Here is a 25,676-nt window from a genome sequence, read left to right on the forward strand (position 1 = left end):
TTTGCCATTTTAAATTCATTCTCTTCCCTCCTCTTTGTCGCCTTGCCTGCACTCCTAATTTGAAATCCACATCTCTTGCCTTCAAGTCCTGCCTCTGGGGTGACCAGAAGTATCTGCTTTGTTTTTGTGGGGAAACAGGATTCTGGGCTAAAGGGGTATTAGTTCCCATAGTGTTTACAAAGCTATTGTACTACCAACCTTACTAAATGCTTATGAAACATGGACCACTTATAAACGCCATCTCCAACTCCTCGAAAGAGTCCATCAACGGTGTCTCCGAAAACTTTTACACATCACTTGGGAAGACAGGCGAACTAATATCAGTGTACCGGAAGAAGCAAAGATTACCAGTGTTGAGGCAATGATTCTTCAACATCAACTTCGTTGGACTGGTCATGTTGTGCGGATGCCTGATGATCGTCTTCCAAAGCAACTACTCTATTCTGAACATTAAAATGGAAAGCATGACGCTCATGGTCAACAAAAGAGGTTTAAAGACTGTCTCAAGGCAAATCTAAAAGAATGTAGTATAAACACTGACAACTGGTAAACACTGGCCTGCGAGCGCTCCAGCTAGAGAACAGCCTTTACCAAAGGTCTCATGGGCTTTGAAGACACTCGATTTCAGGACGCAAGGGAGAAACGTGCTAAGAGGAAGGCACGCTTGGCAAATCCACACACACCATGATCAACTCCCGCCCGGAACCCAATGTCCCCACTGTTGAAGGACATGTGGATCCAGAATTGGCCTCCACAGTCACTTATGGACCCATTGTTGTTTACGGAAGACAACCTTACTCGGCTACGAGTGATCGCCAAAGAGAGAAGAGAAGAGTTCTCATAGTAAGGGGCTTGTGAGTCCTCTGCTCAAGCTGCTGTTGGGCTCCCACTCCCATTAGCCCCAGCCAGCACTGCAGGGTTGATGGGAGCTGGAGGCCAAAAACATCTAGAGCAAATTCTTAGCTCAAGGTCACCCAGTGAACACCACAGATTTAAACCTGTGACTTGGCCAATACTCTTCCCATTGCTATACTGTACATCCAAATTTTCTCTTCCATTAAAAAGTAATAAATTTACATTGCTGCTGCTGAGTGCATTTGACACCCTTTCCCCCACTCCTCTTGCGATTAAATGAGACATTTGTTTTTATTGGAGAATTTTCGAGAGTGCCCTGGCATTCAGGAGGGTCATTCGTTAACTAGATCTAAGTCACTTATAACCCAGGACACAAACGTGCCGAGTGCAGAGCTCCAGCTTGGTCTCTCGAGACGAAACTCCCATTGTCTCCAGGATCCTGGAAAGGGAAGTTTAGAGAAGAAGCAATCAGGGGTCAGCTGGAAGCACAATCCAAAATCACAAACAAACTTATTTTACCAGTTTATAACCCGCTTCAGCACCTGAGGCCATCATGTACAATAAGAGAAAAAGGAGCTAAAATACAACTTCTGACAACAATGAAAACATTTCTACTGATGCACAGTTGTCTCCAAGCGTAACCACTCAGGTGCCTGTGTTACCTAATATATTCCTACTCTGAATATGTAAGCTGCATTTTTCTCTATCATTAGGGATGCTGCAGTATCACGGAGGTAGGAGCTTTGTGATTAGTTATTGATAAAAGGGTAAAAGCAGCCAAACTGCTTTAAAGTGGCTGACACCAGATCATGTGGCAATGAGTTCCAACGGTTCCAAAGACACCACTGGGGGGGGGTAGATATTATTAAGGGCATGCATGGACAAAGTTTCCAAAAAAAAAAAGGTGCCGGGGGGGGGGGAGGTCAACCTCATCTGGATGACACAGTCTCTTTCTTATGCCGCTCAGATGCCTTAGCTGTGATATAGAGATAGAATTAATACCTGAAATTTGGAAAGCTTTTTTAAAAAAACGACAGGTCCTTGGCCAAGAACAACCTGTAAATTTGAATATGAGTAAATATATACAAATAGAAAACAGGCGTTACTCGGTGGAAAACACTTTTTTTCCTTTACCTTTGTTCAGTGTTTTGGATGAGAGATTTTGCTGCCTCAGGCTGGGCTTTTAGAAAAGTCTGGTATGAAGAGAATGACTGGATGTATCCCATCAGGTCAGCGACACTCATTGGAAGTTTATCAAGAATATCCGTGATCCTGAAAGAAACAGACACATTAGAGAAGAGAGTGGCTGTGTAGGAAATTCTGTTGACCGTATTCAGCATCCAGAACTACAGAAGAATGATCCTATCCCTGCTGAATCCAACAATTTTTAGAGTTTTAATTTCTATTTCTTCTTCTGTAGTTCAAGTGTAGAAGTAGTTTTAAACTACTTAGAATACACTCTGGCACAAAAACAGTATATAAATTGATGCTGTTAACCATCATAACAATAGTAATATATTGCATTGTTATGTTTTCTCTACATATCTAACTATAAAATATTCCAGCTATGCTACATCACATTTCTGCTTTATCATTATTATTATTTTAACAATAATCACATTTTGTATTTATCGAATTCAATTTTTTCAGATTAAACCCCTTACGGGTTTTCGATTGAATAAGTAGTCTGTATCTGTATCTGTATCAAGAAAGAGACAGTGCTTTTTTCTTTTAAAAAATGTTTAGGGGTGCTCTCATTTTGACTCAAGAAAATCACCATTTTATAGTTCAAATCAGGAAAAATAAATACAGTAAATGGACAAAAGTAAAAAGATTTACAAAATGTTTAGGGGTATGCGTACCCCTGTGTCATCTATCTATCTATCTATCTACCTACCTACCTACCTACCTACCTACACACATATGTTTAAGATAATAGTAAGATAAGAAATGGGAAACTACGCAGAGAACTTGCATTATTGGCCAACATCTAGATAGGATAAATAAATATATCAGCATTGAGAAACCTCCCATCATATCAACCTATAGCACAAGGTCTGTGTTGGAGGGGATGTATGTGTGTGTATTGATGCATGTTTGCATGTGAGAAGGGATGTAATGTAGGTGTTTCTTGCTTGGCAGGGGGTTGGACCGGATGGCCTTTGTGGTCTCTTTCAACTCTGATTCTAGGTGCAAAAGGGGAGGTGTAGGGGTGTGGGTGTGCTTTGGGTCACCCAGATTTGGCATTAAGCCCCCCAACCACTTCCCCCTCAAAGAACTCAGCCCATGGGGGAAATTACACTTGTCCCACTCTTGAATTAAAGAAATCAAACTGTCAGTTTTTCTCTCTGCTAAAGATCTGCAAACATGCTTCAGCCTTTCTTCCAACCACCCCTTGATCATTTCAGGTGCCCCTTTTCTGCACTAAAGTTCTCAGCAGCTGGACTCGGGTCGGCTGAGGTCGCAAGCAGCAATCCTATAGATCCATTTACCTGGGAGGAAGGCCCGCTGAATGGCAACAGGACTTACTCCTGCGTAAACATGCATAGGATTGCTGTTTCACAACAGCCAATAGCTGGGTTACTTCAGACAATCTGGTATAGTCAACTCACCTCTCCTTGTCCTGAAACGGCAGGGAATCAAATATTGCTTTGTAGTCGTCCGTAACAAATTTGATCTTTTCGTTTGAATATGGAGAAATCTGGCCTAGAACCTGTGAAGCCAAAAAGGAAAGCTGAAAGGTCCTGGAACAATTGCACACTAGTTATCGACCAGTGAGCAACAACCCTTTCTTCTCTCTCCTTTAATGTGGCATCTCCCCAGGTGTAAATAACTTTCACGCTAAACTTAATAACACAAAGAGCCCCCCTGGAGCTGAGCAATGGTCCATCTAGCCTCCCGACAATGTCCAATCAGATGCTTCTGGGAAGTCCACAAGGAGGGCTTGAAGTGAATAGTCCCTGCCCCATTGATGCTGGTATTTGGTGGCATAAGTTCACCTGCTAAGACCAACATATCCTCCTCTGTGTAGTCGTTCAGTTTCATTACACATTCAGCCCCTACTTTTGTCTGTCCTGAACCAACTTCCTATCCATTTTACTGCATAATTCCAAATTCTAGTATTCCAAGAGTGGGGGGGATGGACTCTTTCCTCTCCCCTCTCTCCGTCTCTTTCCCCACACTTTTAAGACCTCTACCACTTGGGTGTTCTATCCATCAAAGTCTTCAAACACCTTTGCTCACTAAAGTGTGGAATAGTCCTAGTGATTCAGCCAGCCAGCCATGCATTATACTCCATTTCAATGCCCCTCCCACCCAGTTTTCCACACAGCTCTTTGTAAGTTCCCTCCCTCCTCACATAGTTCCCCCCCCCACACACACACACAATTTTAAAAATACTTCTGCAAAACTTGAGGTTTTCTACAAGCTTGCTGATAACTTCCCTCTTGTGTGTGGGTTCCGGCTGTTCCGGCTACATAGACATTGCCATGCATCCCCTGAAGGCTGGAAATAGAAGGCATGATAATGTCCAGAGCGCAAAACTCAACAAACTTTCTCCCAATCCCTGCTCAGGCTTCCATCCCTCCCACAACGATGGCTCCCTTAGGAAGACTGTGCCATTGGTCTCACCTCCCGGAAGATTTCTGTGAGCTTTTCCGAACAGTCCTTGTAGTGCAACCGCATGTCGAGGGTGTTGGTACTCAAGGCCACACAGCCGGACGGCTTGAGAAGCCGGTCCACTTCCTTCATGAAGCGGGGAATGTCAAACCAGTGGGCAGCAGTGAAGGCCGTGAGGAGGTCCACGGAGCAGTCCTCAAAGGGGAGCTCTTCCGCAGGGCACACGCTGGGCAGGCGAAGGGCAAAGTGGCTGTTAACTGCTATGTCTCGCTCACTCAGGTCATCAAAATGGCTGTGGAGGTTTGCGGCGTCTGCCTGCTAAACCACCTCGTCATGAATCCACAACTTATTAGGAAGAAGTTTTTAGAAAACAGTGTTCTCTCCATTCTTGAAGTTGCTGAGTACAGTATTTGCTCTCCCCTTTTTTTAAACCTCCCTTTATGCAGAGATTTTGAGAAAGGATATATTACAAATCTTAAGAATCACGAATCCTGTAGATTGTTTATATTAGCGAGATTTAATATGTTTCCCTCTATGATGGTAAAAGGAAGGTTTTTAGGTCTTCCAAAATCTGAACTTTTCTGTAAATGTAGTAAGAACGAACTTGATACATTGATAGGACCATATCTTCTTCTCCTGCAATCACGGCATTAATGCTAGAAGGCGATTGTTAAATGCTTTACAAATGGATACATCAACCTCTACATTACCAACTATTCAAATATTTTTATCGGACAGTAACGACAAAATCACTTTAATAGTGGCTGAGTTTTTATGCTCAGTCCATGCAGAAAGACTAAGCCACTATAAAGAGGATATGGGGATCTTAATCAAATAGTAATGTGGAACTGATATGTTGTTTCAATTAACATATATTTTACCTCGTTGAGTTTATAATTTAAATATTTTATTTACAATGTCTGTTCTGAAATTGTCGGGTCTGTTATGCCTAATAAAGGTTATTGAATTGGAATCCACAACAAAAGCTCTGCTCTCTATGGCGGCTGTTCTGCCAGAGCCAAATTTGTGCTCACCACCAAGGTTCGAAATTAGCCAGGCATATATTGCACCTGGCTATTAGCCATTTGCCACCAAGTTTCGATGCCTTGGCACCAGGAGGGTGGCTGGAACCTCGTACCATCTGGAGGTGTGTGCCTGGGGATCCTAGGACCTTGATTGTTTTCACACACTAATATCCTGTCCTGTGGAATTCTATCCGTTATATTCTATCTGCACAATCAGAATGAATTTCAAGAACTGAAATGCTTTCTCTGTGCAGACTGAGCAGGAGCAGTGAACAACATTATAGTTCATTGTTGTTGCTGGTCTTCACTTACCCCACTCCTCTGCCCTGGTCATAGTTGTGAAGAATATTCTTACGTTTAGGGAAGTTTTTAATGTTTGATTCTATTTTTAATATTCTGTTGGGAGCAGCCCAGAATGGCTGGGGAAACCCAGTCAGATGGGCGGGATATAAATAATAATAAATTATTATTATTATTATTATTATTATTATTATTATTATTAGTTATGCACGGTGCGTGTCACCATTAAGAAAAAGAAGTCGGAATATATATAGGCATTTCAGAGGATTCTAACACTGCTGCTTCATTCGTTCTGTGCTCACTTAACAAAAGCATAAAGCGACATGAGGCAATAGAAGCATATTTTCCGAGCCAGAGAAAAAATAGAGCCATTTGGTTCTCATATCTAGAGTCCAGAGTCCACTTCTGGGTGCTTTGAAGAGGAGGACTTACACAGTAAGGTGTGACCTTGCAAGAAATATTTAAAATTGCGGATAAAAACAGTGAAAAGCAATTAATAACATTGCGTGCCGCAGAGACCCAGAAATTGCTTTTCACTGTTTTTATCAGCAATTTAAAATATTTCTTGCAAACTGCTTGGAGATGTTGCTGCAGTCAAGTGGTATATACATCTTGTTAAATATACACATCTGCCAAGTCTACCCTTACTTACAGGTAGGAGACATTTGGAGGGTGGGCAGTTCGCTTGGCCTCCTCGATCTGAGCTTCGCTTACGTCTGTCCCGACGACCTTCTCAAAGCGCTTCGCCAGCAGGTGACTGCTCTGGCCTGTGCCACATCCCACGTCCACTGCCATATGAAGGGAGGTCACCTTCTGAGGGAAGGCAGCAGCACATCTTGAGAAGTACAGCATCAATTCACTTACAAGGCCACATCCTTCTCTATTCTAAACCAGCCATGACCTGGTACACACACCCGTCTCTGCCATTGGCTGGGCTACTGTGATGTCACAGAACATTCAAGGGCATTCCAATTGTTCTGGGTAAAGTCCCCTGCCCCTAGCAGCTCACAATCTGTGCATTTAGGTAAAGGATGGGGTTGTAAACCTCTTCGGTGGAAGAAAATGACAGGAGCCGGTGAGGATTACACAGTAGGAGGCAATGTGGGATAAGATTCAAGCCCAGCTCTTCCTCTTGCAGGCAAACAAGGCAAGCATCTTAGCTAGCAAATCTCCAGAAGTATGGTATTTTCACAACACTAGCAAGCTTAATCTTTGCCTGAAAAAATGGTTGGAACACTTTGGCCTTTCATCTTGCCAAATGCTTTTGGCCACTATTTTTCTTTTCCAGTGACTAATATGCCTTAAACTTTGCAATGGAAATGTATCCATCTTTTACCCACCACAGCGTCTTCTTACTTTCAAGAAAGCGTGAAACCTTACAAAGGGAGGGAATTATTTGGAGCTTGGCTTTTTATTTACTTAATGCTAAGAGCTCGGAGGCTCCGCCTAAGGTAAGAAAAATAATGTTTTGTTCTGGAATTAGAAACCTCTGCCCTTGCTCAGGATCATGGAGAGGCTTTTTTCATACATAGAATTGTAAGACTGGAAGGGACAGCAAATGGTCATCTAGTCCAACCCCCTGCAATGCAGGAATCACAGCTCATTTAAAAACAACAACAACTTAGCTCAGTTTTAAAAATGGTTTTAATAATACGAACCAAGAGAGCAAGAGACACCCTTTGAAAGGGTGTTTTGATATTTCATGTCTCACTGTGTTTTAATTTATAGAATAGAATAATTTATTGGCCAAGTATCAACCATACTTGGAATTTTGCTTTGACTACATTGTGATGTAAATAAAAAACATACCTCAGGCGAACAGTATTCCCCTCACAATACAACAGCACAGCAAAAAGACCCCATACCACCAACTGGCCTCCCTTCCGCTCACAACTACAGAGTCAACATTTTGATGGCTCAAGGAAAAAAAGCTATTCCTGTGCCTAGACGTTTTTGTATATAGAGCCCTGTACCGACCTCCAGATGGGAGTAAATCAAACAAGTGATGACCAGGATGCGAAGGGTCTACTCTACAGAAATTCTCTCTGCTCTTTCTGACTCGAGCGACGTAAAGTATCTCTATTGGAAGCAAACTTATAGGAAGCCACCCAGAGTGGCTGGGGTAACCTAGTCAGATGGGCAGAATATAAATTTGTTGTTGTTGTTATTAATAATTATTATTATTATTATTAGTTCCTTCCCTCCTGAAGACAACTCATATACAACTTTTATCGGTTAACAGCTTCAAGGCATGGACTCTTTGATTTTCAAGATGTGTCTGTTTGGAGAGAAGGATCCTTAGTGTTTTCAGTTTCACAAAAAGGTACCCGATACCAAGTCTTTCCCAGCCCCACCTGCCAACACTGGGGACTGAAGCTGGGACCTTTCCTCAACCTCAGCCCTCCAGATGTTTTTGGCCTACAACTCCCATGATCCCTAGCTAGCAGGACCAGTGGTCAGGGATGCTGGGAATTGTAGTCTCGAAACATCAGGAGGGCCGAGGTTGAGGAAGCCTGTCCTATGCTAAGCAAGTACCCTCTCACTTAGCCACCATCCTACCTCGTGGCCCATCGAGCTCTCCTGCCAACACTGACCGGCAGCAGCTCTGCAGCCTCTCGGGCAGGAGGTGCTGCTTGCTTGCTTGCTTGCTTGCTTGCATGCATGCCCGCTCTCTCCCGAGCCCCCCCTCACTTTTTTACCTTTTTCTCCAGGTAGGAGAGGATCACACCTTGGAGGTTCTCCGGGGGTGGGAACCTGTATTTCTGGTAGACAGAAGCATGATCTTTGCCCGCAAATAAATGAGCGGCCATCTCGCCCGGAGAGAAGCAGCTTTCCCCGTCCGCTCTCTGGTTTTTTAATCCGCGAAGGGTTAGCTTCGCTCTTGCAAACTTTGGAACAGAAATCAGGAAAAAGGCTGCTCCCCGCCCCCGCCCGCTTTGCAGGACGTTGTAAAAACCCGGAACTGAGCTAACCGGAACGGACCCTTTACCAATAAATGCGATTTAAAGGTAAAGGGACCCCTGACCATTAGGTCCAGTCGTGACCGACTCTGGGGTTGCGCGCTCATCTCGCATTATTGGCCGAGGGAGCCGGCGTACAGCTTCCAGGTCATGTGGCCAGCATGACAAAGCCGCTTCTGGCAAACCAGAGCAGCACATGGAAATGCCGTTTACCTTCCCACTATAGCGGTTCCTATTTATCTACTTGCATTTGGGTCACCCTAAATGAAAGGCTTTGCAGGAAAAGGCACCTGGGGAAGAGTACTTTAGAAAACGACCTTCCAGCACGCCATGTTGGATGACGAAACGCGCGTGAGAGAGAGAGAAACAGAGAAATAAAAGGAAGGAAATGAATGAATGAATGGGAGGCAGGGATGAAGAGATCGACCTGTGGCATTGCAGACAGCTGGAAAGATGTGCAGCTGCTGGACTTATTTATTGCACTTTATTCACCAAGGAACTCAAGGTGATGTACATGGTTCTCCCTCTCTTCATTTTATCCTCACAACAACCCTGTGAGGTAGGGTTAGGTTTATGCTCCATCATTTAGTAAGAAACAAGCCAGCTCCCTCTCCAATGACCTCCACAGGGGTGGCGGAGCGGGGAGAGGATTAAAGTTGCTCCCCCTTGAATGCAGCTCCCCGTTGAATACAACAGAAAATACTGTTTATTTTTTAACAGTAAGTTTCTAGCATTTAATAGACGCGAGGCAAAAATGTGCAGCAGCGGGCTATCCTGATCATTTGTTTCAGTGAAAAACTTGCCTGCTCCCTCTTTTCAGATATGTACGATTGTTTGTTTGGAATATTTACTTTGCGGCGAGGGGGATGGAATCTTGCTCGGGCTCCCGCATCCTTCCATTCCTGGAGTTGCACAGCGATGATTGACAGGTAATTCCCATAGAGATGGAAAAAGAGTAGAGTCACACAATCCAGCTCTTTGCAGGCAGAAGTTCCTGGTTCCTTTTCCATTTATTTTTGTGCCCTTCAGAACCCAACACAACACATTTCAACATTCTCAAATTCCCACACTTTCCTTCCAGCTACACAGTGAATAGCAACGAAGCAATCGGTTTTTCCACCATCAGCTTGTATGCCTTTTCTATGCCGGAGCGGTGCTTGATCAGCCAGCCTAACCCCGCCCTGGTCTTGTGTGTGATTGCTACAAGGTTTAACCAATCAGCGTTAGCCTGCATGGAAAACGGGGGTGGGTGGGCTTTGCAGTTGCCCAGGAGAACTAGCCAGTCAGTGCTGAGCACAGCTGGCTGGTACTTGAAGATGGAGTTCACTTTGCAAATCTGCGCATCTGTTCCAAATACAGAACCACATCCGCACCACACCTTTAAAGCACTGTGAAGCCCCTTTAAATCCCCCCAAGGAATTTTGGGAGCTGCAGTTTGTTAAGGCTGCTGAGAATCGCAAGGAGAACTATAGTTTCCGAATGGCTTAAACAATAAGTCCCTATTTACAGGGAACTCCGAGAATTGTAGTTTTCCTTCTGAGGGAAGGGCCCAGAGCATGTGCTTTGCATGCAGAAGGTCCCAGATTCAATCCACAACATCTCCAGACAGGGCTGAGAGAGACCCCACTGCCTGAAACTCGCTGCCAGTCAGAGTAGACAATACTGAGCTAAATGGCCTGATGGTCTGAGTTGGCATAAAACAGCTTCAAACCATGGGCGTAGGCAGGGGGGGCAGGAGGGGGCAGCTGCCCCCCCCTAGAACCAAAAAATTATTGTATTTTACAGACCATAACCAACACTTTTCCCCTCCAAAAACTGAAGTGGAAAGGGCTTTGCTTTAGCGAGAGCAGCTCTCCACTTGCTGGGGGGGGGAACACAGCTGTAACAAAAACACATCAAATAAATAAAGCAAAGTGGCTACCGGTACTTAAGCAGTTAAGACAATGGAGCAGAAAATCCCTTCAGGCAAGGTTTGATAGCTGACCAATTCACCCTATTGTTCTTCAGTGGTAGAGGTTAATGAGCATTCAGGGATCGCATTAAGAGTTCTATTGGCGATTTAATGAGGGTGCATTGACTAAGGTGGCTCTGCAAGGCTAAAAGGAAATGAATAAGAAAAGGGGGGGCTGTAGCTTTTGATAGACACAGTGATGTTTATAAAAAGCAGAGGTGTTCCAGTCTGCCCCTCCTCCTGCATCTGTATACTGTAAATCAGGGGTGGCCACCTCCCAATAGACTCTGATCTACTCACAGAGTTAAAAACTGGGAGTGATCTACCCCCTTTTGGGGGGTTCAGGTCAAAGCTGTTGAGTTTTTTTAAGGAAGGGAAGCCCTGTTTTTTTGAGTTTAGGTCAAACTTGTTGAGCTTCTTTTAGGAGGAAGGGAGGCCCATTTTTGTTTAGGGCTTCAGGTCATAGTTCAGCTTTTTTTAGGGAGGAGGAAAATTTTGGGTGAGCTTTTTTTAGGGGTGCCAGTGATCTAGCAGTGATCTACCACAGACATCCAGTGATCTACTGGTAGATCACAGTCTACCTGTTGGACGTGCCTGCTGTAAATCAAGCAGAGAGAAAGCTGCTTGCAAGGCTCCTGTACAGGCGTACCAGTATCTTCCTCTTGCTGCAGAGTTCCAGCATCACAGCGTCACCCAGAGGCACCCACAAATGTGAGTTATCCCTCTCTCTATTTCTTCCTTCCTTCCCTCCCTCTTCCGTCCTTAATAAAATACAGGGGGGGGGGCCAGATAAGCCCCACATAGAAAGCCCATCAACATGGGGGGGGTGACTCTTTAAAATACAGTATTTACCAGTAATTGGGGGGGGGCACCTAGGCCTCTAGGAGTTGGCTGCTATGCCTAGGACAATTGAAGAAAGCAGATTGATGCATATGCTATGGTAATATATCAATAGAATCATGGAATTGTAGTCGGAAGGGACCACAAGGGTCATCTAGTCCAACCCCCTGCAATGCAGGATCTTTTTCCCAAGGTGGGGCTTGAACCCACGACATGGTTGAAATATTATGCTGATATGCAGCAACACCTCAGAGCTGTCGTGACTGCGGCCGTGCCTTACCTCGCCCTCGTCCGCCCTGCCACCCCCTCTCGCCTGCCCGACCCTCCCGTCCTCTTACTGCAGAGTTCCAGCATCACAGCATCACCCAGAGGCACCCACAAATATGAGTTATCCCTCTCTCTATTTCTTCCTTCCTTCCCTCCCTCTTCCATCCTTAATAAAATACGGGGGGTGGGGCAGAAAAGCCCCACATAGAAAGCCCATCAACATGGGGGGGGTGACTCTTTAAAATACAGTACAGTCGTACCTCGGGTTGCGAACACCTCGGGTTACGAACAACCCGGGTTACGAACTTCGCAAACCCGGAAGTATTTTCGCCGTGCGCACGTGCGCAGAAGCGCCACACGCCTTTGCGCAAAGCGCAAAAATAGCGGAAATAGCGCTTTGCGCATGCGCAAAGCGGCGGTTCGGGCCCTTGTCGGGTTACAAACTTTTCGGGTTACGAACTGCGACCCGGAACGGATCGCGTTCGTAACCCGAGGTACCACTGTATTTACCAGTAATGGGGGGGGGGAGATGCACCTAGGCCTCCAGGAGTTGGCTGCTATGCCTAGGAGTAGGACAATTCAAGGAAGCAGAATGATGCATATGCTATGGCTATATATCAATAGAATCATAGAATTGTAGTCGGAAGGGACCACAACGGTCATCTAGTCCAACCCCCTGCAATGCAGGAATTTTTTCCTAAGGTGGGGCTTGAACCCACAACATGGTTGAAATATTATGCTGATATGCAGCAACGCCTTGGAGCCGTCGTGTCTGCGGCCGTGCCTCGCCCTCGCCCTCGCCCGCCCTGTCACCCCCTCTCGCCTGCCCAACCCTCCCGTCCTCTCCAGCCAAGCAGGGTAGCCGCCGATGCTGCCAGCCCCAGAAGCACAAGGTGGCCGCCGCCGCCGCCACGATATCATCAGGCCAGCTGGCCCTGTAGCCCCGCCCACATTCCCACTTCGGGGCCCCGCCCCTTAACGACCATGGCTTGCGCCCACCCCCCACCCCTAGTTTTGATCCTGGCTACGCCCCTGCTTCAAACCACAAAAAATGGCTTTAAATAAAAGAAAATCCACAAGTATAGCTTAACAGGTTCCATTTTATTTTCCCAAGAGGCATGCTGCTTTTGTTGAGTATTGCTGCATTTTCAGGAAATTTAGTCCGCCACCAGCCATGCTCATGAAGGGACTGCCAGACATTGCTGGACTTCAACTCCCATTATTCCTGACAATGGGCCAGGCTGGCTGGGGCTGATGGGAGCTGTAGTCCAGCAACACCTGGAGGGCCACAGGGTTGCACGCTCAATCTAATAATGATCATTACAGTATTAAGCTTTACAGTCCGTCCCATTTTAGCTGCTATTTTAAATTAATATTTGGGAAAAGGGGTTGCCTTTGTGCATTAATGGAAAGGTATATCTGTGCAGTCTTCAGTTCGTGTACTGTATATGCATTTCTCTTACAACTGAAATTCAATTCCACTCTATAGTTTTATTCATGATTGACTGATTGATTCATGTAGAAATTTACGGGCTGGTTTTGGCCAAACGGACCTCACCAAAACAACGAACAACCATTTTTATTTTATTTTTAAACAATTAAAATAATGTAGTTGAAAATGAGCAGCACAAGAACACAGTCAATTTAAAACCAGCAGCTGTGGGCACACAAATTAAGCAATACTGAGGGCCTGTTCTCATCGACCTCCAAAGGGAAGGAAATGACTCGCTGGACCTTCGGAGAGAAGGAGTTCCAGATTCTGGGCTCCACCACAGAGAAGGCCCTGAGTTGTGTGCATTTGCTAGATGAGTAGCAGTCAAATCTTCAGGCCAGTGACCTGGATTTTTAAAAAATATATCAAAAATTGGGACCTAGCTTTCTGAATTTCAGATAATAATTTAATCTATATACCACAGCTAAGGCACCTGAGCTATATAAGAAAGTGTGTGTGGTGTCATCCAGACAAGGTCGATCTCCCTGGCACCTTTCTTTTGAGAATGAGCATGCTTACATACACACACCATTGAGTTTTGGTGTAGTTTTATTGATCATTTGGCTTTGTGCTGGCTTTACACTATTTTTTGTGCCTCTGCAGCTTCTGTATTGATTGATTTAAGGATATACCATATTTTTCCATGTACAAGACTGTATTTTTTCCCTATTTTTTCAAGTTTTGAATTGGGGGGGGGGAGGTTCCGTCTTATACATGGATAATGCATATGGGGGATTTCTTTATTTGGAGTCCCAAAAAATAGAGGTTGTGTTATACACAGAAAAATACAGTCTGTGTTTGTGTGTGTGTGTACTTTCCAAATTAAAAAAAAAATTCCAAAAAGATTTGCCTATTAAAATAAAGTGTACCTCAACTGTAACAGAATAAATTAGCGTGCACACACAAAGACACACACAAACACACACACAAACACACCTCACAGCTTCTAAAGAACAATTGGTGCTGATAATGCCAAGGTTCAATCCCCATATGGCCCAGCTGCATATTCCTGCATTGCAGGGGTTGGGCTAGAATAGATGATCCTCAGGATCCCTTCCAACGCTATGATTCTATTATTCTAATTCATGTATGAAACATAGCTCATTTAAAACTTGTAGAAAACATCTGAAGGCAGCACTGTTCAGGGAAGGTTCTTAATATCTGACATTTTATTATTTTGTATCTTTTGCTGGAAGCCGCCCAGAGTGATTGGGAAAACCCAGCCAGATGGACGGGGCATAAACATTATTATTATTGTTATTATTATTATTATTATTATTATTATTATTATTATTATTATTATTATTATTAAAAATGAACGATCTCCACAGCTGAATGACAAAGCCTCTTCAAAAGCTACCTGTCACAGAGAGTTGTGTAATTGTATCTTGGTGCTCTTAATTTGTGAACAACCCCAGGAGACATAGTTAATGGGGTGGGTGGGTTATATAAATGCCATAAATAAATTTGTTATGTTTATGGTGTGTGTTTGTGTGTGAAATCCCTGGAGCAGGAGGAAAGAGCTCCTCCCCCCCCCCCCCGCAGATGGAAATCTCTCCCCCATAAAGAGACCGCATTGCAAAGTGATGTTGGTGCCCTTGCATTGCAAAGTGCAAAGTGACCGCATTGCAAAGTGATGTTCCTTAGGCACCCTTGCAGTTTAACACGTGGTTTGCCCTTAAGCGCCAGAATTCCCAAAAAGTGTATTCTGCACATGCTCAGATGCAGCCCCCCCCTCTCTTCTTACCCCAGGGGCAGAGAGAAGACTCTTCATGGCAAAGAATTCTGGGGCTCATCCATTCTCAAGTTCAACCTCAAACTGGGAGAAGAAATGATAAGATAGTTGTGGGAAGGAACTTGTGGGATGAAAGCATCCTTTTTCTGTTCTTTTTTAAACTTCCCAAATATAGCCTTGTTAGCTGCCCTCTGTTCATCCTGCTGTTGATCATTCTCCTCCTGCTTTTAGGGATTTAAACTGCAGAGATTAAGCCATCATCCCTCTGATGTTCCTGTGCTGATATTCTCTCTCTCTCTCTCTCTCTCTCTCTCTCTCTCTCTCTCTCTCTCTCTCTCTCTCTCTCTCTCTCTCTGCAAGGGCACATCTAATAAAAAGATGAGAGGCTGTTCAAAAATTCTCTTTAATAAGCAGCGCAGTGGGTCTCTGACAGTCGTCTCCCGCCGGATGCGTGTTTTACCAGGTACATGAAATTGGTGTTCATCACCACAGTGGCAGAGGTCTGGGACATGATGTCCGCAGGTTTTATGCAGGCTGCATGGACTAAGGCGGTTACAGCGCTGATTCCACAAAATGCTCTTTGCTTGTTCATGTACTCATTTTAAATCTTTTGTGGGGTCCACTTTGACAAATGCTCTCAGAAGAGTTACGTTAAAAATGCTCTTTGAACAATTAAAGACCATAAGAAAAAGCATCCAGGATTTGCCAGCCTCCGCACACACCTTGAGCTGGAATAGCAAGAGGCATTGTCTGGGGAGATTCTCAAGGGCCACATAGAGAGGGCTGGAGGGCCAAGTTCAGTCAGAGAATCAGAGAATTGTAAAGTTGGAAGGGACCCCAAGGAACATCTAGTCCAACCCCCTGCAATGCAGGAATGTGCAGCTGTCCCATACGGGATCGAACCTGCAACATGCTCTAACCAGCTGAGGACTCAGCTACACTCGTCAATTACTGCATTGACACAAATATAAGCCGCACCTTTAAAACTGGAGGGGGGGAGGGAAAAAACCCCAAATATAAACCACTCCATTCCTCACTGCTCCTGGCTGCATACTGTAAGGTCACGAATATAATTTTTCACTGTCAGAATTTTGGGGGGAAGTGAGGCTTATATTCAGGCCAAGATGTATATTTTTATAACTGCGTTATAAAAATGCAGCACCAGATGGCACTGTGATCCATCGCCAAGGGGATTTTGCATTGAGAGCTTTTCTTCTATAACATGGTTTTTTTTATCAGTGTAGAATAGATTCAACCTGAGTCCTTGGGCCTGAGGCTCCACATTCCTAGCCTAGATGGTAAACCACCCTTATAACACCATGAGCCATGTATCGGGAAGGGGTTCATGCCATAGAGTAAGCTGTCCTGTCAGGCTTAGCAAGGTCAGCTCTTGTTTCTCCAGCCTACCTGAGAAGTTCAACATGTGAGGGGGGATTGCTGAAGCTCAGACCGCATGGCTCTCACAAGCCAATATTGAGCTCCTATGACAATAACTTATGAACTTTCACCCCTGTAACAAAGCCACGTTTTACTGCCAGTGCAACTTTTTCTGAATGCTGTATGGAGAAGCACATTACTCTGACCTTTGGTGAGTTTGTAAGTAAACCATTTTTAACTTACCAAATGTGAGTTCTTTTCCTATGCTGGAGGACGAGGCAAAATTTGGAACTTGCTTTGAAGGGCATAGTTTAAAGCTCTAACAACTTATATTTCCACGCTTTACTTTGCTGAATGTTTCATGACTTTAAATATCTGCTGGGGGTCCTCTCACCAAAGAGTACTTGCTCCAAACTTGGATCTTGGCATTCAGGAATTTTCCTTTTTATATACCTATTTTTTTCTTCCTTGAGCCGACTCTCTGTATGTTTAGCTTCACTGGTATATGCCTTTCCATTTGCAATTCACCCCATATTTGGAACGCGTTAGGTGGCTCCAGAGCTGCTTTGCAAGAAGTGCGGATTTTGGGGGGCTGTGTGCATTTGGTGGGCTTGCCTTTAAATGCTGACTTAATCCCTTTTCTTCCCCCCTGCCTGCTTGCTTCTAACGCTAGTATATTATTTAAGGTGGTGGGGGGGGGCACACACTCTCGCTTTTTCTGCTAAGGCCCTGAGTGCTACTGATGTGAGTCACAGATGACAGCAGGTGAGCAGAAGCGTATGTGAAAATACTCACCCTGCCCTGAATCAAATCCCTCAACAAATGGTGGAAGGGTCCTCCCTCCCTCTTCCTCTTTCTGCTTCATTCTCCAGGCTCCGCTCCGTTCCGTTTCGTGACCTCCTCTTTCGTAGGAAGCGAGCAATTTAAACCAGCCTTTGAGGCTGGCAGGGGGACCTTTTGTTGAGAAGCAGCAGACAAAAGCAACCTCCCCCTGGTTACCTTAATTCCAGGCTGCCATTACCAGGCATTCCTGCTTTTCGGTGGCAGTCAAAAGGAGTTTGCCACAGGAGTCAGGATGTGGGACAGCTACAGGCTGAATGGTTGCAGAAGCAGGGAAGGATACGCACCCTTGCCTGCCGCTGCTGCCAGAGTCCTTTAAACACAGACCCAGAGTGGGTGGATGACACTCGCAATTATGTGTAATGGATTCTTAGCGGATGAGCTGGCACTCCTCGGACAGGGTGCACAGGCTCCTAGCTTTCCCCTTTCACCAGGGAGAGTGTCTGGATTTTTTGGCTCCTGACGGTGGGGAATCGCTGCCTCTTGATTTTGGATGGAGTCTGAAAGCTCAAAGCACATGGGCAGTTAGAAGGCAGATGAGTTTCTGGATAAGATCTGCAGAGCCCTCCTGCCTACCACGAAACCATGCAAAAATGGAGCCAAGTGCTTTATGCCCATTTAGAGGGGGGAAAACTGCACGTTTTTGTATTGCTGGCTCTTAATTTATTTTGGTGCAGCCCAAACCCAGCCTGAACCATTGGAGACTAAGCTGTAACGGAATCGCAGGCAGATGGGTGGGTGTCCCCGGATGTGCATGGCATATGGAAAGCGTGGAAACATAGGTTGTTAAACCTTTAAAATACTCCCCTTCAAAGTTGTTTCCATACTTCCCCTTTTCTCTTAACATGGGAAGACAGCACATGTTTGGTAAGTTAAAAAATGGTTTACTTACAAACTCTTCAAAGGTAAGATTCATGTGCTTTTCCATGTAGCAGTCAGAAAACACAGGCAGTAAAACGTAGGTTGCTAAAATGTTGAAGGCTTCTAAATTATTTGTATAGAAACATAATGATGGCTTGTGTAAGGAGGAGGTCTGAGCTTGGAGCAACCAGCTCAGAACGCCTTACTCACAGGAGTTCCCATGGTGGAATGGGAGAACAAAGAGCTCCAAATTTATTGGAAATGAAGGAGAACATTGCTCAAATGGACCAAAAGTTCATTTAGACCAGTAATCTACTTCCACAGAAGCCAAACCAGAGAAGCCACAGAAGATGAACAAGAGGGCACCTGAAAACCTTGATCTGCTTTTAGGTCACCTCTGATTTTAATTATTATTTGAAATAGCTGTTTAAACTGATAATCTTTTTTTTAAACTGCTTTGAGGGTTGTTGTTGTTTTTAAAGTCCAGCAACATACAAATTTTATGAAATAAAATTTAAAGTGTGTGCGTGCGATGGAATTCCATCGGCTGGAGCGAAGATGGAATTTGGGGTGAATGCCAAAAGCCTTGCAGATGACAAGTGTCGTATTGAGAGAAATCCCCTTGTGTCGCTGTTTCCATCTGGGGCACAAAAGTCCATTGACTTCCACGTCATCTGATGACCAGAATTTTAAAAATAGAAAGAAAAACAGCTAAAAATAGTGCTGGGAGGATCTTGGCAGCAGAGTAGTGCTCGGAAAGAAAAACACCCTGCGATGTGCCCACTTTCAGCTGAAACATTCAGACCCACGAAAGCTTTCGTGGTGCTGGCACAGAAAGATGGAGGCTTATTTCCCGTGACCCTTCCTCTCTGCTCTTCCTGGCCCTCCTGGATTAGTTCCTTGCAGTGCCAAAAACACAGGGCGAGGTGGGAATCATCACTTTCTAGGTTTGCCTTTCCCTCCATCTTAATCCTCTAAAAGCCATTCCTTTGCCCGGCATCTGCAGCAGGGCTTAGCTAAGGCTGCTTCCCCACAGCCTTACGCTGGTTCCTCGCAAGCAGGATCCGAGCACAAGAGCCCTCTCCCCTCCTGCGGTTTCCAGCAACTGGTATTCAGAAGTATGGCTGCCTCCAACTGCAGACACAGAGCAGAGCCATCCTGGCTAGTAGCCATCAACAGCCGTCTCTTCTATAATTCTGTCTAATCCTCTTCTAAAGCCATCTAGGTTGGGGACCATCACTGCTTCCTGCAGCAGGGAGTTCCATAGTTGGGCTGCCTGAATAAGTACTTTCTTTTCTCTGTCCTGAATCTCCCAACATGCAGCTTCACTAGATGTCTGCGAGTTCTAGTGTTAGGAGGGAAGAAAAACTTCTCTCTCTCCGCTTTCTCCATGCCATGTATCCTATATAATAAAGTCCCTGTGTCCCTGTGTCCCTGTGTCCGCACTAATGCGCATGTGCCCCACGGACACAGGGACTGGACGGAGAGGCGGGACGTACACACGCGTGCACTCTCTCCCCCCTCTCAACCGTCTGCCTCCCATTCCCCTGCGGCGGCGGACCAAGATGGCAGCATCGGGCTCCGGGGCCGCCGCAGCGGGAGCCCGGTCCGGCTCCCGCCACCGTGGGCCCAGAGCCCGATGCCGCCATCTTGGTCCGCCTCCTCCTCCTCCTGACAACCCTACCTGGCCCGTGGGAGGAGCGGCAGGGCCGCGGCCTTCCCTCCCTCTCTGCGCTCGGCCACGGGACACGACAGGAGAGCGCTTTGTTTAATTGCGTTCCCGGCGTGCCCCGCGGCCGAGCACAGAAAGGGAGGGAAGGCCGCGGCCCCGTCGCACCTCTAGCGCCCGTTTTCTTAACGGGCTGAATGAGACTAGTGATTTTATAAACTTCTATCCCGTCTATTTTTTATTTTTTATTTATTAAATTTGCATACTGCCCCTCAGACGTCGATCTCAGGGCAGTTCACAGCCCCTCACTTGCTTTTTAAACTAAGACATCCCCAAACGCTGCCGTCTTTCTTCATAAGGGAGTGGCTCGATCCATCTGATCATTTGGGTGGCACTTTCCTGACTCTGCAATATCCTTTTTGGGCTGAGGTGACCAGAACTGCGCACGGTGTTCCAATTGCAGTCGTACCATAGGTTTGCTTTATTTGCCAATTCCTTTCCTAATGATCCCTGGCATGGAATTTGCCTTTTTCAGGGCCGCTGCAACCTGGGTTGACATCTTCACCAAGGCAGGCGAAAGAACTAGGAAATGTTTTCTGGCCTTCCCGCCCCCTCTCCAACACAACAACACAACACAACACACACTTCCAATGCAAGGCACTAATAGGCCAGAGGCAGTAACAGGAGAAGGGGAGGGAAAACCAAAAGCTTGTGTGAGGGAAGAGGCAAGTGGGATGGATCTGAAAATAGGCAGTGAGTCTAAACAAAGCAGCATGCCATATTCCTTGGGGGCTCTCACTTAATCCTGCTGGCATTCAATCAGTGCCCTGAGCTGCTGATGGGCTCTGAGGAAAGAAGAGGAGCTGCTGATTTTACATTACCTGCTGCCTTGTAGAACTGCAATAACTTAAGTGGGACTGCGGCGCTGGTGAAGATGACGCGAAAAAGACAGGGTGGTTTTGCGGAAGGCGACCCTGGGCAAGCCCGAGCGCTTCCTTTTATTGACAGGCATTTTGACAGTTAATGATTATGCTGATAGCGTAACTTTCCACCAATGACAGCAATCTGACTCCATACAAGGCAATGCTTTCCTGTGCACGTCACTTTCGGCAGCACCCCAAAACTTTCCCGCATGGTCTCCATTGCATATGTGCTGTTTCTCATGCACTCTGTCCGTGCTCCTGTCACATGCCTACTCTCCAAATGCCCTCCTTGACCAACTCACGACCCTCTCAGTAGTTTTCCAGGACCCCATAGTTCTCTTCTGACTTGCCTCTCCTTGTCCGGTCCCGATCTGTCAAATCCTGCTGCCCTGTAATGTCCCATTGATCCCTCCTGTTGATACGTGTTTCCTATCTTGACATTTAGCGTGGCTTGCCAGCACTACACTGTTATGGTTTATTCCTGCGCTTCGACAGGTTGACGCGGCATGCCGACATCACCCTGATATTGCTGCTACATGGGACCTTGCTAGCTTATACTAAAGGTCCACCTGGCCCAGCATTTATATTTCTGGGAAGCCCACCAAAATGGTGTGTCTCAGAGGTGGGGAACCTCTAGTCCAGGGTTTCCCAAACTTGGGCCTCCAGCTGTTTTGGGGCTACAACTCCCATCCTCCCTAGCTAGCAGGACCAGTGCTCAGGAATGATGGGAATCGTAGTCTGAGAACAGGTGGAGGCCCAAGTTTGGGAAACCCTGCTCTAGTCCATGAACCAAATTTGGCCTGCTAGGGGTTCAAATTGGGCCTGGGAGGCTGTTTTCCCCAAACCGTGCCCAATTGCCTCACACACGGTGAGGGGCAGGTAGTGATGCAGATACACAACCAGAAGCCTGAAAGACAGCTCCGCGTTCAATGATTAGGTAAAGGTAAAAGGACCCCTGACCATTGGGTCCAGTCATGGACGACTCTGGGGTTGCAGCGCTCATCTCGCGTTTTTGGCCGAGGGAGTCGGCGTACAGCTTCCAGGTCATGTGGCCAGCATGACAAAACCGCTTCTGGAGAACCAGAGCAGCACACGGAAACACCGTTTACCTTCCCGCTGGAGTGGTACCTATTTATCTACTTGCACTTTGACGTGCTTTCGAACTGCTAGGTTGGCAGGAGCTGGGACCAAGTAACGGGGATTCGAACTGCCGACCTTCTGATCAGCAAGCCCTAGGCTCAGTGGTTTAACCCACAGCACCATCCTTGTCCCTTTTGTTTAATGATTAATTGAGTGTAATTAATTGGGTGTAGCTAAAGGGCACTGAAATGCATTACGCGGTTATTTTTTTTAGCTACCAGCAGGTGGAGCTGTTGCTCCTCATGACTCAGTTTTAAGGAATGTTCTATGGAAAGGAACAGTGGTCCTGCCCTGGGTGGGCCAAAAGGATTAAGACATTTGATGCTGGATTGCTTGCCTTGATCATGGATCTAAAGGTCCCTGTCATGTACCGTAATAAATTCACATGTACTACAATATTTCCAATCTTTGTTATTCGAAAATGCTGATTGTGTAAATAGGGAGCCTGAGTAGCGTTGCTGCTGGACAGGATTATGCTAATAAATGAATGTTAACACTAGGCAGATGCAGTTTTTAGCAGTGGGTTGACATGTGTTTTGACAGCTGGAAATGCCAATTTTAGCATATTACAGTCCAGGCGCAACACTTTGGTAACAGACTCTAGACAGGGAGGCTCTAACTGTCCCGGGTGACCAGATGTAGAAGGGAGGCGCTGTGGCTCAGTAGCAGAGACGCAGCAGCTTCCCGGCTTGGTATCTCTAGAAGCTAAAAGGATCAGGAAGCAGGGCTGGGGAAGACCTGTCTTAGCATGAGAACGGATGCTAGTCCCAGGAACAGGCAGATCAGGATCTGTTATTTTGGGCAGAGACGCTTGTGCCACGGTAGTCCATCCTCTCGTAACTTCCAGATTTGATTACTGCAACATGCGCTATGTGGGGGGGCTGCCCTTGTAGACACCTTGGAAACTTCAACTGTTTTCCTTTTTGTAAATCGACCTAAGAATAAAATTAGATGTAATCAGGATTAAGGGGTTTTTCTCAGGACAGCAGAGAGCATGTGTTGTGTGTCCCATTGTTGTGGTGGTTTTGGTACTCATCCTTCTTCTGGTGGGAAATGGTGGATCGGGGAGGAGGGCAAGTTGGTGAGGGGGGGAGAAATGTCCCTATTTTCATCTGAGGATTGTTGGAGGGTAGGGCATTCTCTCTGGCAGCCCACAAGTTGCAGAATTCCACCCCATACAGGCGCGTTTGGCTTCTTCGCTATACAGGTTTGGGCGAATGCTGAAATCACATCTTTTTATCCTGATGTTTGAGCCTTGCGCTGTGTGTTTTCAGGACCTACTCCATTATCTGTGATTGTGATCTGTTTTAACTTTTTATGTTAAGTTGTTGTAACCAGTGCTTTTTTTTCCTGGGGGGTGCGCAGGGGTACGCATACCCCTAAACATTTTGTGAATCTAATTTTGGCCTTATTGAGGCGCAGTATTTCAATTTGAGTAGGAAAATGAGAGTACCCCTAAACATTTTTTTTAAAGCACTGGTTGTAACCCACCCTGACACCTGCTGGTGAAGGGCAATTTAATCTAATAAAATAATAATAATAATAATAATAATAATAATAATAATAATAATAATACAGTGGAACCTCGGTTTACGAACACCTCGGTTTACGAATTTTCGGTTTACGAACGCCGCGGACCCATCTGGAACGCATTAATTCACTTTCAATTACTTTCAATGGGAAAGTTCGCTTCAGTTTATGAGCGCTTCAGTTTATGAACAGACTTCTGGAACCAATTACACCCATGCTTCGGGTTAAGTACGCTTCAGGTTGAGTACTCCGTGGACCCATCTGGAACGGAATCCACTTTCCATTACTTTCAATGGGAAAGTTCGCTTCAGTTTATGAACGCTTCAGTTTATGAACAGACTTCCGGAACCAATTGTGTTCATAAACCAAGGTACCACTGTAATACTAATAATACTTCCTGTCTGCTGGATGATGGAAGAGGACATGCTTCTGAATGCAAGTTCCTTCCTCAGCATCTCCAGGTAGGAGTTAGGTTCCTGTCTGAAACTGGAGAAATTACTGTACTTTAATTGTTGGACTTTAGTTCCCATCAACCCTAGTCAGCACATCTGATAGTCAGGGCATCATGTTGTCTGGTGTAAGTAATTAGCTCCACCCTTTGAGAAACTATTTTGCCCCCTTGCTTCCATTGGCGGCAGATCTTAGGAGTTCTAGTAAAACCGCGATGGAGATTTTGCAACCCAGAGGTGTGGACAGACTTGGAACATATGATACTGACTTGGGCCAGACAGTGGTTCAACTTGGCTAAGGGAGCTTCTCGAAAGCAGACAGGTGGTGTTCTATTTACTGACCACAACGGGGAAATTTCAACTGCAAGCTGGTGAGGAAAAAAATGCTGCGAAGGACTGAAAGTCCCCTTTTCTATGCACCTCTTTGAAGAAACAGGAAGTGTCTTCCTTTCTTGGCATGTTGGCACCCTTAAGTAAAGAGCTGGGCCACAATCCAGAGAACCGGATCAGGACTTTCCCATGCAGCCACAGCAGGAAACCCACATGACCATGTTTCAAAAAGCAGTTTGCTGGATGGCGCATTTCATTGAAATTTATTTTGTTTGTTTGTTTTCATAAAATTTATGCGCCTGTTGATTGTAAAGAACCTCAAACAGGTTTACAAACGGTAAAATTACTGTCAAAAACAATTATTTGAAACATTTTAAAAACCTGCGATGAACTTAAAAACAGATTAAAACACATGTCAAGTTTCCACATTTCTGGGTAGGCTTGCCTAAGCAAAGATGCTTTTAGCAGGGGCAAAAAGAGTAAGGGGAAGAGGTCTGCCTGCTGTGAATAGGCAGGGAGTTCCACAGTGTACTAAAAGATTGATTTCTTACAAACTCAGAATATTATGTGGCACATGTAATTCTGCCAGTTTCACAGATTGAAGCAGTCAGGTGGGCATATATGAGGTAAGGTGATCTTGAGAGTAAACTCATGCGCTTGCTTTCTCTCCAGTTGGGTACATATTGTCACCTGTATGCTCTTAAATTAGGAATGAGAAACCTCTGGCCCTACAAGTGTTGGCAGACTTGCTTTGAAGTAAACAGCCTGTGCAGGTGCTGATTTTAAACTCCCAAGTATGTTTGTTTTAATTTATAAAAGTAGTGGGTTGTATCCAACTAAGTTCAACCCAGAGTGGTTTCACTGAAACTGATAGATCTAAGTTAGTTATGCCCATTAACTTCAATGGGTTAATTTGAGTAGAAACGCCATGGGATACAACCTTTTGTTTTTTATTCGTGATTCAAGGGTATCCAAATGAGGAAGTGTTCTATTGTAAACATGCCTGGCACAATTTGGCACAATTGCCTTGATCAAGGGCTTATTCGCATATTTCTCTCTGCAAACTTGATCAAGAAATCTCTGTTGCAAAGAAATAGGTGAATTAGCCTTTGGTAAAGGCCATTGTGCCATCTTTGAGACGCGTTGCTCTTTCTTGCACTATGCCTTTCTGTGTTGCCTGGTTTTTTTGTTTTTTTTTGTGTGTGTGTTACCTTTTTAATTCATGAACATTTCCAAGGAGGTAGCCTCTAATGAGTGGTCTATGAAAAATAATGCCGCATTTGCACTAACCAGGCAGTGAGTGAATGGGTACTAAATGTTAGAAAATCTAAACTGTTTGGCTTCGTGATGATTTGACCTTCTATTGCACTGTTTAATTGAATATGTTGTTGTTGTTGTTGTTGTTGTTGTTGTTGTTGTTGTTGTTGTTGTCTGCTTGAAAACTTCCCTGGAATGGAAATGTGAGCAAGTTATGAAAAACACAATGCCTGCTGCTGCTGATCAAGCTGCTGTGA

At 45.3% G+C, this 25,676-nt stretch overlaps 1 protein-coding gene across 4 annotated transcripts; it reads right to left on the minus strand.

Annotated features, from left to right (window-relative positions):
- Positions 1-129: 129 nt before the first annotated feature.
- On the minus strand, positions 130-9,783 carry LOC118097380 (putative methyltransferase DDB_G0268948). 4 transcript variants are annotated; one of them, XM_060268415.1, is made up of 6 exons: positions 9,610-9,783; positions 6,451-6,611; positions 4,486-4,699; positions 3,468-3,568; positions 1,990-2,127; positions 130-1,294 (listed from the first exon to the last, which is right to left on the minus strand). In XM_060268415.1, the coding sequence occupies exons 1-6, from the start codon at positions 9,766-9,768 to the stop codon at positions 1,210-1,212; spliced, it is 858 nt and encodes a 285-aa protein (XP_060124398.1). In that variant the 5' UTR covers positions 9,769-9,783; the 3' UTR covers positions 130-1,209. The 4 variants fall into 4 exon arrangements, with proteins under 4 accessions (XP_060124398.1, XP_034996058.1, XP_060124397.1 ...); XM_035140167.2 differs by lacking the exon at positions 9,610-9,783 and adding an exon at positions 9,049-9,096; XM_060268414.1 differs by lacking the exon at positions 9,610-9,783 and adding an exon at positions 9,018-9,070.
- Positions 9,784-25,676: the final 15,893 nt, after the last annotated feature.

This window comes from Zootoca vivipara, chromosome 15 (assembly GCF_963506605.1).
Source record: "Zootoca vivipara chromosome 15, rZooViv1.1, whole genome shotgun sequence".
In the NCBI taxonomy this organism is placed as follows: domain Eukaryota; kingdom Metazoa; phylum Chordata; class Lepidosauria; order Squamata; family Lacertidae; genus Zootoca; species Zootoca vivipara.

Coding starts and splice junctions, on each gene's coding strand:
- LOC118097380 (XM_060268415.1), bottom strand. CDS start 9,768: ATGGAAAAGGAACCAGGAACTTCTGCCTGCAAAGAGCTGGATTGTGTG. Junction 4,700..6,450: donor CCTCCAAATGTCTCCTACCT/GTAAGTAAGGGT, acceptor TCGCCTGCCCAG/CGTGTGCCCTGCGGAAGAGC. Junction 3,569..4,485: donor TCACAGAAATCTTCCGGGAG/GTGAGACCAATG, acceptor TTGGCTTCACAG/GTTCTAGGCCAGATTTCTCC.